At 42.3% G+C, this 16,695-nt stretch overlaps 1 protein-coding gene across 1 annotated transcript; it reads left to right on the top strand.

Moving 5' to 3' along the window:
- Window positions 1–217: 217 nt before the first annotated feature.
- LOC309698199 (uncharacterized protein) lies at window positions 218–15,830 on the top strand (the record flags this gene model as incomplete). Its single annotated transcript, XM_082520499.1, has 4 exons — window positions 218–348; window positions 6,988–7,085; window positions 7,873–8,099; window positions 15,801–15,830. The coding sequence occupies exons 1-4, from the start codon at window positions 317–319 to the stop codon at window positions 15,828–15,830; spliced, it is 387 nt and encodes a 128-aa protein (XP_082376625.1). The 5' UTR covers window positions 218–316.
- Window positions 15,831–16,695: the final 865 nt, after the last annotated feature.

Below are 16,695 nucleotides of genomic sequence, written 5' to 3' on the forward strand. Positions count from 1 at the left end.
CTGTGGAGCTCCATAAGTGTGGCTCAGTTTGAATACAATTTGGTGCCATTTGCAATTAAAAAACACAAACGGTTTCTCTCTTTACTCTTAAAGTTAACAAATATGTTTTTTTTATATTTATCAATCCAAAAAAATAAACATTTAGTCTGATTTGATGTTACAATTAAAAAAGTGTTTGTGTTTTTATCTGAAGAGTACATAAATATCTGGTTTCAACTGTATATTTGATGATGTTGGTGTTTGGCTTGATTGTCAGCACAAAGAGGGAGAGAGAGGAACAGAGAGGGAGAGAGAGGAACAGAGAGGGAGAGAGAGAATGACGACAGAACAGAGATGGAACAAGAGCAGGTGAGACATGCATGTTAGTCAAATGGTTGTTTGCCAAAACTCATCAGAACATGTATCTAGTACCTAGTGTTTCTTCTTAGATACCATTTGTTACTTTTCAAATTCTATATTTATTAAGTTCTGCAGGCTTGTTTGCACAACAAGGCTAAATAATTATATAAACTTTTCTCAATTGTGACCAGGAGATATTTTATTTTGTATTCTTATGATCACAGTTATAATCAGAAGTATCAATCATTAATCATTTACCATTGTTGAACCAGTTGACAGAATAATCTTTGAACCATATCTATGTTAACATTAATCTACACAGATTATCAGTACTCTAATCAGTCTATTGTTGTTCTGTACTATTCATGTTATTTGCTTAAAGCTGTTTCACAGTTCTGTAATCACTCAGAAGCCTGTGGGGCCTGCTGGACCCTGCCTTGGTTCTATGTTCAGTTCTGCACGTACACAGGCCTTGAAAGTACATGCACGCTCTTATACAACACATGAATGTGTACACACACACTTAGTAAGAATAGGAGGGTTGTCTGAGGACAGTTTTCTGATAGATATACTTTCACAATAGACACGAATAGATATAGACACCACACACACTGGTTTTCTCTGAGTGCTGGGCTGAGTGGAAACATCTGGAGGCCTTATAAGGAGAACTTGTGGAGTGAGGGGAACTTCCTGAGTTCTGAGAACTGACTGATACTTATCATGTGACTTGACGTCATCATTGTAATAAAAGCTTTGTGAGATGCTTGTTCGAGGGAGATCGGCTCTAAAAGGCTTGTGATGCTCATCTTCCCCATATGTACATATGTATAATAAAAATCACTATTCTGACATCTACTGAGACCATGCAGTCGTTTGTCTCTTCCTCAAATTCGAACCCTGACACAATCTAAATATTGTACTTTGGTAGATTTAAAAAATAAGTGTAGTGCAGGTCTATGATGATTTTTAGTGCTACTATCATCTAGTTCTGATTCTGGTTCTGTCTTGGTTACTGTTGTAGTCCTGTTTTAATTCCGGATCAGTTCTGGGTCTGGTTGAATTGGGGTTTAGTCCCTGTGTCTTGATACAGGCCCGACTATGTTCTGCCTTGCTACTTAATTAAAAAACTAGTTTAAGGTGTCCTGCATATGTATATAGAAGTGTGTATATATATATATATATATATATATATATATATATATATATATATATATATATATATATATATATATATATATGAAGTCATTCTTTTTTGAACAAAACTCAAAACAGACCATAATAATCTTTCAGTCATTTCTACCCTCACTTAATTTCCTTTCGCTGCTCAGCTCTCACAAAGTGGCTCAGTTATGCTCCAATCACTCTATATTGTGGCCAATCACATGCGAGGATATAGGATAATATCATTGTGTGAAAAACAGAGAGGGTGAGAGACGCGACAGTCAAGTGGAGCGTGCGTCTGTCCTCTCAGTAAATGAGTGAGACAGTAGATAGTGGTAAGGAGGGCTGTGCGAAAGCAAAAACACATAAATATGCCTGACAGCCGTAAACGAAGCAGCATCTGGCTGCAGTTTAAAGACTTTTTTTGTCTCGGTCTCGGTCTTGGTCTCGTCTCAACTTGGTCTTGGTCTTGGTCTTGGTCTTGTCTTGGTCTCGATACCCTCTGGTCTTGGTCTTGTCTTGGTCTCGGATTAGACCGTCTTGACTACAAGTCTAGATCCTACCAGGGGGCAAAAGCCCCCAGACAACATAGCCCCTGGGATCCCTGGGACACACAAACCCCTCCACCACAATAAGGTAGCGATTCACGGAGAGGGTGTACTGATTCCGAATCTGAAATTCATCTAGGACATCTAGATCTTAAGTTAAAGGCCAAGTACATTTTGGTGACTATGTGGTAGATGAGCCTGCATACTGATGCATGGCAACATTATAATTGCTGCACCATTACCTGCATCATGGCTTCCAGTGCCTGGTGTGTAACACATCATGGCAGCAGCGTGTTCCTGCAGTGTCTGAGCAGGTCAGTGAGCTGATGTCAGCAGTTGTTAAGCCTAAATATAATGTGAGATGGGCCAAGCGCAAGCTTATAGTAAACAGTACTGTTTTCTTATTTTGCTAGTAAGTCTATAAGTCTGTTTATCCCAAAGATGAATAGGTAGGCAGAGCTGCGTTAACCATCCGTACAATTTCTGCTATATTTGTGGTAAATATACCCCATGCGATCAGCGCAAAAACCTGACGAAGAGGTAAAGTTGGAGCCAGAAGCCAGTGCACATGACACTGAGAATACAGTACCATTCCGCCTGCATCTTTTTCTTCTGAAAGTGATAGTTCTGATGTGAATCATGAGGATGCTGCTGCTGCTGACACATGTTATGAACCAGAATCTGATCAGGGTAAGCCCCACTTGCTGAGCCAGTCTAATTTAGATGGTCTAATGAGAGACACGTCTTTATCATAGAAGTCTGAATTGTTAGCCTCCAGATTACAGGAATGGAATTTACTACAGAAAGGCACTACAACTTCACACTTTCGTGATTGTCATGCATAATTTGGGTGATGTGAGCGATGGACATGGAGAACGATTCCACCAGGATATTGCCACCATGTAGAAAAGATATCAAGGCCACTTCAACCCCAACATGATGGGTGACTATTGCTGGTTTCTGCAGCGGTCGACAGCAGACAATGAAAACTGCAAAAGCAAGTGCCTAAAGGGCAGTTTATGTGCATTGCATAAAGACTCCAGTGAACTTTTTATTTACATGCTTGTTAATGTAAACGAGTTTTTGTAATCTGTCATCCTTTTGAAGCAAATTTTAGTTATGTATAGTGGCTGTATAACGAATATAAAATTAGTTTCTCGCGTCTGTATGAATAGCCAATGATACTGTGTATAACTTCAGAACCTGACGTCCTAGGCAAATCTGACTGCAGATTTGGACTCAGCACACTCGATTTAGTATAATCAGAATCAGAATATTTCATGCGGTATTTCATGTATAAGACACAGGAAATAGTGCAAGTAGCAGATTTTTTTTGTCTGTGATCCTGTGTAATTACACATATTGGGCCTTGGTCTGGGGCTTGCTGAGCCTTGGCTGTCCCTGTGGGACTGGGTCATGGAGGGATTCACCCTACCTAGCGCTTCCCGCTGGACACTGATCCCTTTCCCGCACCGTGTTGGTGGGCATCTAGCAGGGTCGGCTGACCGTTGCCTCTGGTGCTCTGTGGCTCCCATCTCCTGTTCGTGGGCACCCCCATCCTGACTCGCTCTCCTGCTGGGATGGAAGGGCAGATATCGGCAAGATGTGTGGCCTTAGATGTTTGGGTTGTGGATGGCTCAGTTCTCCTGGATCCATCTCTTCAGCATATGGGTCACCCACTCAGCCAGGTGAGCTATAGCAGCATCCATATAGCAATGAATATTTACACCTTAAATGTATACAGCAGTTAGCATACATTTTCAGCATTTATTATTATTATTTTTCATCAAGATTTGACTTCAGTATATAATGTAAACCGAGCCAAGATGGTGTGGTATCAATATAATGTAGCGAATCTGCAAAATTCTGCTTTAGAGCTGGTTTTGAATTTATCTACATTTTGGTTGCAGAAAGTTGCAAATTAAAGCTGGACAAACAGAAGAAAGAAAAAGGGCAGTTGCCTTGATTTAGGACATTATTGCTTCCTCTTTGCTACATTCAGAAAGACCATTACATTACTTAGTTTCTAAAATAAATCACAGGTTAGAGTGTGCCTCTACCCTGCCATTTATTCAAACTGAATGCTCAACAGTTTTTACTTTCAGGGACTTGAAGCAGAGCTCCATTTGTTTATATAAAAAAAAGCTGATAGAAAAAGTGTAATTCATCCTGACATGAAGCTGCTCATTGCAGTCAGTGAACATGAAAATTGGATTCAGGTAGATAAGTCAATCTGTGTGTCGGATCCTTTTACTGTTGACCTGAGAGAGTGAGGGAGGCGAGAGGTAAAGAGAGAATGCTGCTACAGCATTTTCATAGCACATCAGATGCTTATTTACTTCACTTTTGAAAAAGAATTATTTTAGAGACATAGCTTTCTGTCTTACTGAATCTTTACCCAAATAGAAAAAAATCTAAATTCTAAGTGAAAAGATGAGAGGAGAGGAAATAAAAAACGATTTTTGTATCAAATCGTTAAACTGAAATGCCATACCTTCAACTGAATTACATGCTTGCCTCACAGCATGATTAGTGACATATTAACCATTACAAAAACAACAAAACAAAATACGATAAGCTTCACATGAATATTTCAATATCTACTCAATGCAAAAAAAAAATGCTTGATCTGAAAATAATATATCTATACCCCAAATCTCTACTAAAATGAAGCATAATCCCAGTATGTTTGAATGATAGCTAGATGTTCTAAACATACTCTATTTTCACACTCCTGAGATTAATTACTAATGCTCACACTATTCTCACATGATCTCAGTTCTAATCTTTAGCTGCTGTTACTCCTAACCGCAGCTTTGCAGCGTCCCACTTCACTTGAGGAGTCTGTATCACTATTTGGCTTGTGTATATTTTTCATTGCCTTTTAAAAGTGTGTGTTTTAAATCTTAATGTTTCATGCCTGGAATAGATTTTAATTGTTTTTGCTGATGTGAGCAACTAGTCTGGTGCCAAGTCTCCGATCATCTTTTGTGTTGTTTTGATTATTTTTTTGATCGGGGATAAACCAGTAGACCTTCGTGGTGGTGGGTCCTTTTCCATACTGCTTTGTTGTACAGCACCCTGGGTAAAAATTTATCTGTGCATGTGCTCCTTTGTGTTTCATTATGGTTCTCAGCTACTGGTAAGTCAAGTCTAGTATTTAGTATACACTACTACAGCCAACAGCCTGTGCTACAGTCAACTTTTATTGTAATCCCGGCTGCAGCTGCTTATAATTTATTTTATTTAAATATTTATTTATATTTAAATACTGAAACCAATCTGTTTGCATTTTAAAATCTGTGCAGCCTTTTAGTTAGTTTATTTAAACATAACACCTTTATATTTCCCTAGGTTTGTGTTGACACAAACTTAATCATAGCTTTCTCTGCCAGTTTAGTCTATTGCCTTTTAGAGCTGTCAAAAAGATAATAATTGCAGACATATTTCAATTGACTTCACCATTCTGGAGGACCACGAAGATGACCTGGACAGTTTACAGTATTTTATTGACAATTAAATGGACTGGTTCTTATATAGCGCTTTTTTTTTAGTACTTCTGGAGTACTCAAAGGGCTTTTTACAACACGCCACATTCACCCCATACACACCAGCACTATTATCTATACGGTGAGTGCTTTCTAACTATTATTCACACTCCGATGGATGCATCGGAGAGCAAGTCGGGGTTAGTATCTTGCCCAAGGATTTTTTTTTTTTTCACAGCACCCGCGATGTGTGGGCACATGAGTGGACACAGCAACAGTTGCCTCAAGGTGCTATATAGTAAAGTAAAGACTGTACAATAATACAAGGAAAACAGAGAAAAAACCAACAGTCGTATGACTCCCTATCAGCAAGTGCTTTGGCGACAGTAGGAAGGAAAAACTCCCTGTTTTAATAGGAAGAAACCTCCAGCAGAACCAGGCTAAGGGAGGAGCGGTCATCTGCCACGACCAGTTGGGGGTGAGGATGTAGTTAAAAACATCAGCATCCATCATGTCCTCCACACAGACCCAGATCGATTGTGGCCAAATTTGAACAACTTAAACAAAAAAGAGATGGTAAAGAGCTGCGGCCGGGGGCTGAGAGGAATGGACTTTGTAAATGACCAGTTTCCCAAGATGATTCTCGAGTGATGCAGGTCCTGTTCCCAAAACGAACCTAAGGATGCTCCCAAGCTGTCATCGCAGTCGCTTTGTCACCATGCTTAAAACTACTGGTAATTCTCATCATTTACGCTTCCCAAATAAATAAAGGGTCCTAACCGTAACAATTATAAAGGAGGAGGTAAGTGACGGACAAGGTAAGCGACTCATGTTGTAACTGACGTCAGATGCCGGAGATTTTGACGGAAAATTAAAGCAAATGGTAGTTTAGATTTGAACAAATTCATTTAAGCTTCAGTATTACCAAATACACTTATCAATTGTCTTATAACTAACACTATTTGTCTAAATAATCTCCAACACCCTGGAGAACAACGGGGAGAGTTTAGAGACTCTCCAAGATTATATTGATCAGTGCTTCCAGGATCTCGTAATGAAGAAGGCCCAGTGTGCAGCTTCCCCGGTCAAACCTGAGACGCCGTCATCGAAAAGACAACGCCCGGCAGATTCCCCCGGCTCAACATCGCCAGCCAGCAAAGATATTGCCGACATACTGGAGTCAATCGACAAGCGATTGTCCAGTTTCGACGCAAGGCTGTCCTTGGTGGAGATTCTTCACCGAGAATTTAAATGCTTGCGAGAATCCCTGGAGTTCAGCCAGCAGCAGGTGGAAACGCTTGCTGCTGAAAATGCCACGCTAAGGGAGTCGGTGAAATGTCTCACAGAAAATGTTACCCAGCTCAATAGAGAAAATAGAAAAATAAAAGAAACAGTTACTGATCTACAAGCTTGTAGCATGCGTGATAATCTGGTATTTTCTGGTATTCCAGAAGCCGCTGGAGAGGACGCGGAGACCACAGTAAAAAGCTTCATCAAAACCCACCTGAAGCTGCCGGAGGACACTGTGAAGAACATCGTCTTCGATCGGGTACATCGCCTCGGCCCCATTCGGGCTACGGCCGGGAGACCACGTCCTATTGTGGCCAAATTCGGCCACTTCAAACAAAAGCAACAAGTGAAAAGCCGCGGCAGGGAATTAAAAGGAACGGACTTCAGCGTGAACGACCAGTTCCCCAAAGAGATCTTGGAACGACTGAAATGCCATACCTTCAAACTGAATTACATGCTTGCCTCACAGCGTGATTAGTGACATATTAACCATTACAAAAACAACAAAACAAAATACAATAAGCTTCACATGAATATTTCAATATCTACTCAATGCAAAAAAAAATGCTTGATCTGAAAATAATATATCTATACCCCAAATCTCTACTAAAATGAAGCATAATCCCAGTATGTTTGAATGATAGCTAGATGTTCTAAACATACTCTATTTTCACACTCCTGAGATTAATTACTAATGCTCACACTATTCTCACATGATCTCAGTTCTAATCTTTAGCTGCTGTTACTCCTAACCGCAGCTTTGCAGCGTCCCACTTCACTTGAGGAGTCTGTATCACTATTTGGCTTGTGTATATTTTTCATTGCCTTTTAAAAGTGTGTGTTTTAAATCTTAATGTTTCATGCCTGGAATAGATTTTAACTGTTTTTGCTGATGTGAGCAACTAGTCTGGTGCCAAGTCTCCGATCATCTTTTGTGTTGTTTTGATTATTTTTTTGATCGGGGATTGATCTATTAACCATTTAACCAGTTATTGATCTACAAGCTCGTAGCATGTGTGATAATCTGGTATTTTCTGGTATTCCAGAAGCTGCTGGAGAGGACGCGGAGACCACGGTAAAAAGCTTCATCAAAACCCACCTGAAGCTGCTGGAGGACACTGTGAAGAACATCGTCTTCGATCGGGTACATCGCCTCGGCCCCATTCGGGCTACGGCCGGGAGACCACGTCCTATCGTGGCCAAATTCGGCCACTTCAAACAAAAGCAACAAGTGAAAAACCGCGGCAGGGAATTAAAAGGAACGGACTTCAGCGTGAACGACCAGTTCCCCAAAGAGATCTTGGAACGACGCAGGGTCCTCTTCCCAATCCGAAGCGGCTTCATCCAGAAGGGCTCCCGCGTTGTCATCGCTGTGGACCGGCTGTACGTGGACGGACAGCTCCACCGCGACCCCAACATCACTCCGTGGCTGTATTAACCTCACACCAGATAAGAATCAGCTACACCCTTTCCCTATCCACTCACCCTAACTTGCATTAACATCTGTTTAACTTACCGGTATCAAATCGCATCTTAAAGTGTGATTTCATAGCAGAATTAACACCGTCACTCTCCGTCAGTGATTTAATTGGAATGTTTACGTTTTGTTTCTGTTTTTTTTTCTTCTCCTTTTTTTCTTTTTTTCTTTTCCTCTCTTTTCCCCCTCTTGGATTTATGCTGCTCACCCCTGTCCTTGGTTTCTTTCTTTATTCCTTTCACTGCCTTGATCACCTGCTTCGACACTCATCCACAAACATCCTTTATTTCGACACATACGCACCATGCGCTCAACGGCAGCACATTTACTTCAGTCCGACAGCGCACACAGTCGTTTAGGATACACACACTTAAGCCAAGCCTACTCATATTAGTAAATATGCATACACATAGTCAGACTCAGGGAGCATCTCGCCACACATTTTCTCTCTCTCTCCTTTTCTTTATTTATGAACAAGTGACGTATTCTCTCCACCTGTCTAAGCGACGCACACAGCATACATCCCTAGTTATACACAAACATCTATGGGTACACGTGAGGTTCATTACATGGAATATAAATGGAGCTGGCTCCAGAGTAAAGAGGTTAAAAATATTTAACCAACTCAAAAAACTACAGGCAGATGTTGTCCTTTTACAAGAGACCCACAAACCTCTTAGAGGTTCGAATGAACTTAAAACACCTGAGTTTCCTAATGTGTTCTCAGCTTGTTATAATTCTAGACAAAGGGGAGTAGCAATTTTAATACATAAAAATATTAAATTCACAGTACTCGATACAGTTATAGATCCAGAGGGCAGATTCTTAATCATTAAACTATCTATACTTGATAAAAAGCTATGTATTGCAAGTGTATATGGTCCAAATGTTGATGATCCCTCATTCTTTCACGGTTTTTTCAGTGCACTCTCTGAACACTTAGATGGCACACTTGTTCTTGGAGGCGACCTCAACCTTGGACTAAATGAAGACATGGATAGGCTCAATACAGCGGGAACTCAGCGTAATTGGCAGTCCGCAAATATAATCAAACAGTATATGAGCGACTTTGGTCTTTGCAATGCATGGCGCTCCCTTCACCCCACCAGTAAGGAATATACTTTTTTCTCACATGTCCATCACTCCTACTCTCGTCTGGATTATTTTTTGGTCAGCAGCTCACTGCTGAACGACATTTCAGACACTGAGATTCATCCTATAGCTGTCAGCGATCATGGTCCTGTATCTTTAACACTAATGCACAAGAATAATACTACGCCAAGAAAAAACTGGAGATTTAATATATCACTACTTAAAGATGAAGACTTTATTAAATATTTTAAAAAAGAGTGGACTTCATATTTGGACTATAATGACACTCCCGAAACATCAGCTTCTGTTCTATGGGAAGCAGGGAAAGCTGTGATGAGAGGTAAAATAATTTCTTTCTCATCACATAAAAAGAAAAAAGAAAACGAAAATATTCAGGAGTTAGAAAAAAACATCAAATCACTAGAAGCCTACGCATCCCACCAAGATCAGGAAACATTGAACAAAACACGCAAAACAAAACTAGAATTAAATGAGATAATTGATAAAAAAACAAAATTCTTAGTACAAAGACTACGCTTACAAAATTATGAACATGGTAATAAATCCGGTCAATTTCTAGCAAACCAGCTAAAAATAAATAAAGAAAAAACAACTATATGTGCTGTTCGAGATTTATCTGGGAACACAGTATATGAACCGATACAAATAAAAAACATTTTCAGGGATTTCTATAAAACGTTGTATTCAACACAAATAAACCCATCTAAAAAAGAAATTGATCAGTTTTTGGACAACATAACTCTTCCAAAATTATTAGACACTAAAGCAATGGCACTGGATTCACCACTGACACCAGGTGAACTCCAGGAAGCCCTGATAAGTATGCCCAATAATAAGGCTCCAGGTCCAGACAGCTTTCCTGCAGAATTCTACAATGAATTCTGGTCTAATCTCAAAGAGACTGGAGAAAATAACCCCCCTCTTAATTCATCCTGACCAAACTGGTTTCATAAAAGGTAGGCACTCATCAACAAATACACGTAGATTACTTAATTTGATAGACTACTCATACAGTAAAAACCTAGAAACTACAATATTCTCTTTAGACGCAGAAAAAGCATTTGACAGAGTTAACTGGAAATTTCTATTTGCAACTTTACACAAATTTGGTTTTGGATCCTCTTTCATAAACTGGTTAAAAATATTATATAACTCCCCAACAGCTTGTGTCAGAACAAATGACCACACATCCTCCAGCTTCTCTCTCCTGAGGGGCACCAGGCAGGGATGCCCACTCTCCCCTTCACTGTTTGCAATTTTTATTGAACCACTAGCAGCAGCAATTAGACAGAATTCAGTAATTAAGGGCATAAAATGCAAGAACGTGGAACATAAAATCAGCCTTTATGCGGATGATGTGTTACTCTTTCTCCAAAATTCACAAACCAATATCTCTGGGGTGATTGAATTGATCAACTCTTTTGCAAGAATATCAGATTACTCAATTAACTGGTCAAAATCTTCAGTCCTACCGATTAATTGCTCCCTCCATAATTCCTCTTCTACACCACTGCAATCGGGAAATATGAAATATTTAGGTATTAATGTTTCTCCCAAGCTTGCAGATCTTACTAAATGAAACCATATCCCACTTTTAAAGAAGGTAGAAGATGATCTGGCTAGGTGGAAATGTATACCTATATCACTCATGGGAAGGGTTGCCGCTATAAAAATGATGGTCTTACCAAAAATAAATTATTTATTCTCAATGATCCCAACTAAACCGCCACAAGATTGGTTCAGATCTCTAGATTCATGTATGTCCAAATTCCTTTGGAAAAATAAACCCCCACGTATAAGCTTAAAAACATTACAAAAGACCAAGGATAGAGGAATATTAGAACTACCTAACTTTCAGCACTACTTCTTAGCCAACAGGCTTCAGTTTATCTCAGGATGGCTAAAACATACCCTCTTAGATGAACCTTGGCTAGATGTAGAACAAGCACTTTGCAATAATCAAGAGATTTCAGATCTACCATTTATCAGCTCAAACATCCAATGACATGAATGCTTTAAAAAGCATCAACATCAGCTCTTCTCTGACAGCATGGTGGGAGTTTCTAAAATTGACGGCGTCTTCATTAATCCCATGCAAACGTACACCTATCTGAAACAACCCTGACATATTACAAAACAATAATATGATAAACTTTTCAGATTAGAGTGGTAAAGGAATCAAATATTTAGAACATATACTAGAAGGAACAGAATTTATTTCATTTGACGGAATAGTTACACAATATGGGATCAACAAGAAAAGATTTTTAGAATATCAACAAATTAAATCCATAGTAAAAAAGAAATTTAAACCGGGTCAAGTTGAACTACAAACACCACCAAGTGTGGTTCAATTTCTTACTCTTAAAACCCCCAAATTACTATCCAAAATATACAGAATGCTTTCTAAAACAGATGAATCAATATCACTTCCTATTGCAAAATGGGAAGCGGATTTATCAGTTAACTTAGACCTAAACTTCTGGTCTCAGATTTGCTTAAAAACCTTTCATCTAATTAGAAATCCCAGTCTTCAATTAATTCAATACAAAATATTACATAGAGCGCACTATACAGGTCATCGGATGTTCAAGATGGGCTTTACGTCTACCAACAACTGCTCCCACTGCCAAACCAATTCACCGGACAATTATATCCACGCTCTTTGGTTCTGTCCACCAGTTCAGAAGTTTTGGCGCGAGATATGTGAAGACTTATCAAAGTGTCTGAAATGTAACATTCCAGCTTCCCCCTTAGTGTGTTTGTTGGGCAGCTTAGATAATGTCACTTCAGAAAAGAATATAGCCCATATGGTTTTCACTGCCCTATGCATAGCCAAAAAAACAGTGCTCATGAACTGGAAAAATAAAAATAATCTTAATTCTAACCAATATAGAAATTATCTATTAGATTACATTAGTCTTGATACAGCCTCTGCCACCACATCAGATCAATTGCTCTGGGCTCCTTTGATCAGCTCCATCACCTAATGGGGGTGGGGGTGGGGGGGGGGGTCTTAGTTTGGTCCCGCCTTCACTGTTGTGATTGATGTGGGGGTAGGGACAGGCTTAGGGCGTCGGGGGGTTCCCTGGAGGCATCTTCCTTGGGGGGCTCAACCCGGGGTAGCGGTCATGTCCGGTTAGGGGCTCTGTTGGCTCTCAGGTGACTGTTTCCTCGTGGCTGCGTGCAGCGGGGCTAGGGGAGGGTCTGTGCTGACGGACGTGGGTTACTGACCTGGTAGCCTGGCTGCCCCTGGGTGGGTCCGGGATGGGCGTGAGGTTCTGGGGGCGCTCCGTCTCTGGGCTGGGGCCCTGGCCGGGCCTCGGGGGCTTGGGTCCTGGTTGGTGTGTTGCCGGGGTTGTGGGCGGGTGGGTGCATGGGGGCCCAGCCCTGGCGCAGGGTGCCGCTGGTGCGTCGAGCCACCTGGGGGGCTCTTCAACTGGTGGGGGAGGTTGTCACATCTTGCAGGAACTTTCCTCTCTTCAGGAACTCTCTCTGCAGGAAGGGGAGATACAGGAGAGGTGGAGGAAGATCTCAGCCTGGGCGTTTACTGTCTTATGTAGTCTGGAAGATGAGTGGATGGTGGGGTGGGTGCAGTTTTCTCTGTGGTGGGGTTGGGTGGACTGTCCCGGGCTCTGTGGGGCCGGGAGGCGCTGCTGCACTGGGCCCCAGTCTGGATGGGCCTGGGCCCTCTTTCCCTGGCGGGTCGCGGAGTATGGGGGTGCCTACTGGGGTCAGCGGGGGAGCTGGCCCCAGGGAGGGGTCACTTGCCCCTCCCTTCCTTCCCTCCCCATCTTCAGCTGCCTCCCTCTTCCCGCTCCACCACAACCACCCACACATGCAGGGCATTGGGGTAGGGGTATGTCACCAGGGTGCAGAGGAGGCAACCCCCGCCCTCTGTCCCCTTCTGGCTGCCTTTGCCTCAATTTTATCCCACAACTTAGACATTCACATTACTCACACTCTCATTACACATACATATAGGATCTTGGGGGTGGGCACGATACACGGAATCCAAAAGACCAGCAGGGTGTACACCTCACCCCTGGCGTCGTTGCCCACCTCTCAATTTTAAATACACGTAGACATTAAGGGCTAGCAGGAGGGACTATGCGCCTACCTGCTGCTCTTTGGCAGGTAGCTCCATGCCCTCCTCGGTTTTAAATGCACCTCAGAACACACATGCATCAACACTACAATGAGCGGGTGGAGGGAGGTTTGGAGTCTTCTCTCACCCCCATTCTCTGCGACCTGCTGGAGCGGGGGGGCTAGGAGGAGGAGTTGGCCGTCCGACTGCGGGCTGGAGTGTGGGGCCTCCCTGCTGCTGCGGAGTCGGGGCGGTCTGCTTCTCCCCACCGCAGGGAAAAGGGTAACACCACCTGGGTCTGGGTGCAGTTCCCCCCTCCAGGGGCAAGGGTACCTAGACCCGGTTTGTAGAGTACGCTTGGGGAGTGTGATCGTGTGTACAGCGTCTCTTTATGTCTGTCTCCACGTTTGTTGAGTGTGGAGTAAGTGCATATGAGAGCATGAGGGTGGGAATGGATGTTTGTATCTGTGTATGCCTGTATGTCTGTGTCTATATGTCAGGTTGGGTATCAGACGCCACCTCTCTGGGGACATCTCAGGCCCTCCAAGGTTTGGAGGTCTATCTCCCCCTACCACCACTTCCCCTGCCAGTGGCGGACTCCCTCAGACATCGGTGCGTTGGTGGTTCTTTGTGTCTGGGGATGGGCATCCAGGTACACACTGGCTCACTCCTTGGCGGCCGCTTATCAGGGCCTGGAGCCTGGGGCTCGCTCGGGCCACTTCGGAGGTGGGGTGCCCCCGGCCTCTCGGCCTGGGGCTCGGTCACTCAGGCACGGCTGGCTGTCGGCGGAGCTCACGGGCGCGTCACTGCAACTCCCCCTGGCTTCTGCTCCGTGGCTGCTGAGTGAACCCTCATCTGGGACTCTCCTCAGCTCTCTCTGGGACAGTAGCGCGGCTGCCCCTCTGTTAGTCTTCCTTGGTCTCTTGTGTTCTGGGGGCCTCTGGATATCTGGAGTTTTGATCTCCTCATACCTGCTTCATGCCCTGGAGGACGGAGCTGTGGCCCCCCACACCCTCTAGCAGATCATTACGTGAAGGAACCTTTTAAAAAAAACAAGCGCGTCCATGCTCACAGGTGTACACACGGGTGATCACACCCACTAACTACACCCTTTTTGGCTCCTACCTCAAAGCACACTGTGTTCTGTTGATCTTATGTGCTGCACAATAATGTTTAATATTTAGTATTTACTGTCATATTCCCATATATCATTGTGATGTTGTTTATTCTATTACTCTTGTTCTCTTCTGCTTGTTTTCTTTTTTCTTTCTCAACAGGTGATCCAGGTGATTGATATATGCATTTTTTTTCTTTTTTTTTTCTTTTTTCTTTTTCCTGCTTATTCCCACGTCCCTCTTCTCAGCTGTTTCTCTTTCCCTCTTTCTTTCTCCCCTTCTTTCCTCCAGTCAAGTCTTTCCCGTATTCAGCAAGTGAAAATAAAATAAACAATAAAAGGTGAATCAAATGGACCATTATGGCAAGGCTGGGATGGTCAATTTGGTAAAGTAAATCCGTTGGGCATCTTTCTTTGCCTTTAGACAATAATTCTGATGGCAAAAGAGCCAAACGGGACAGGCAGAGAAAAAAAAAAAAAAAAAGCAATTATAGTCCTGCCTGCTTACTCAAGTTGTCTGCCGCTAATCTTAGTATATCACCTTTGCTTTTTATTTTATTACTCTGGTTCAAATTTTTTTGGATCATTCAAGTAAAACGTATAAAGGGCAGTGAAAAGTCACACATTAAGTTTTTCAGTGTATAGTATCAGCACCAAAATGTACTTGAAAATAAATGCAGAGCAAGATTACTATCAGTATTTTTTTCTCCATTTATATGAAACATGGTGCATTTTGGATTAATATAACTGTTTCATGTATGTTTTTGTTTGGTATTACTGCTGCACATGTTTTATATATTTTGAGTTCATCTACAGCATTACATTGTTTTCCATCTGATTTAAGACAGTTATGAAATGGTAATAAAGGGACATTTAATATATCAGCCTATTCTTCATTACATGTTCCATTTTCAAGGCTTTGCCACATAACGACTCCTGGTGTATTATGCAGTGATAAGCTGTCAGCTCATCTGTGACATTTTCATCCCGCATCCTTTCACGTATCCTTGCCACCAATCCACTCATGTGTCCACACATCGCGGGTGCTCCATCTGTTGTCAATCTCACGAGTTTTTCCCAAGGCAGCCCCATTTACACATCTGGATACCCCTTCATATAGAGCTTGTCCTGTAGTTGTGCCATGTATAGGACGTAACGCCAAAAACTCTTCTGTTATGCTCAGGCTGGAGTCCACTCCACGAATGAAAATTGACAGCTGGGCAATGTCAGTTGTGTCGGTGCTCTGATCCACAGCAAGGGAATATGCGATGAAATCTTTTCCCTTTTCCACAAGCTGTTTTTTTTTTTGATTGGTGGAAAGCTGGTCTACACGTTCAGCAACCGCGTTTCTGCTGATGCTCACGTTTGAAAATAGCTGCCTTTTGTCTGGGCACACTGCGTCACAAACTTTAAGGATATAGTTTTTCTCAGGCTGGGTTTAATAAATACCAGGTTGGTAGCAAACAAGACCTTCATATTGAAGGAAATTTTTCTTTCTCGTGTTCTGGATTTGCTCTTCCTGACTGAAACCGGGATTTCTCAAAAAAACCAATAACCAACTAAATAAGCAGACAAAAAAATACATATATCAATCAGCTGGATCACCTGTTGAGAAAGAAAAAAGGAAACAAGCAGAAGAAAACGAGAGCAATACAATAAACAACATCACGATGATATATGGGAATATAACAGTAAATACTAAATATTAAACATTATTGTGCAGCACGTAATATCGACAGCGCAGTGTGCTTTGAGGTAGGAGCCAAAAAGGGTGTAGTTTGTGTGTGTGAGCACCCATGTGTACACCTGTGAGCATGGACGCGCTTGTTTTTTTAAAAGGTCCCTTCATGTAATGATCTGCTAGAGGGTGTGGGGCCACAGCCCCGTCCACCAGGCCATGAAGCAGGTATGGAGGAGATCAAAACTCCAGACATCCAGAGGCCCCCAGAACACAAGAGACCAAGGAAGACCAACAGAGGGGCAGCTGAGCCACTATCCCAGAAAGAGCTGAGGAGAGTCCCAGATTAGGGGTCACTCAGCAGCCGCGGAGCAGAAGCCGGGGGGGTTGCAGTGACGCG

This window comes from Aulonocara stuartgranti (assembly GCF_965226115.1).
Source record: "Aulonocara stuartgranti genome assembly, chromosome: 22".
Classification (NCBI taxonomy): domain Eukaryota; kingdom Metazoa; phylum Chordata; class Actinopteri; order Cichliformes; family Cichlidae; genus Aulonocara; species Aulonocara stuartgranti.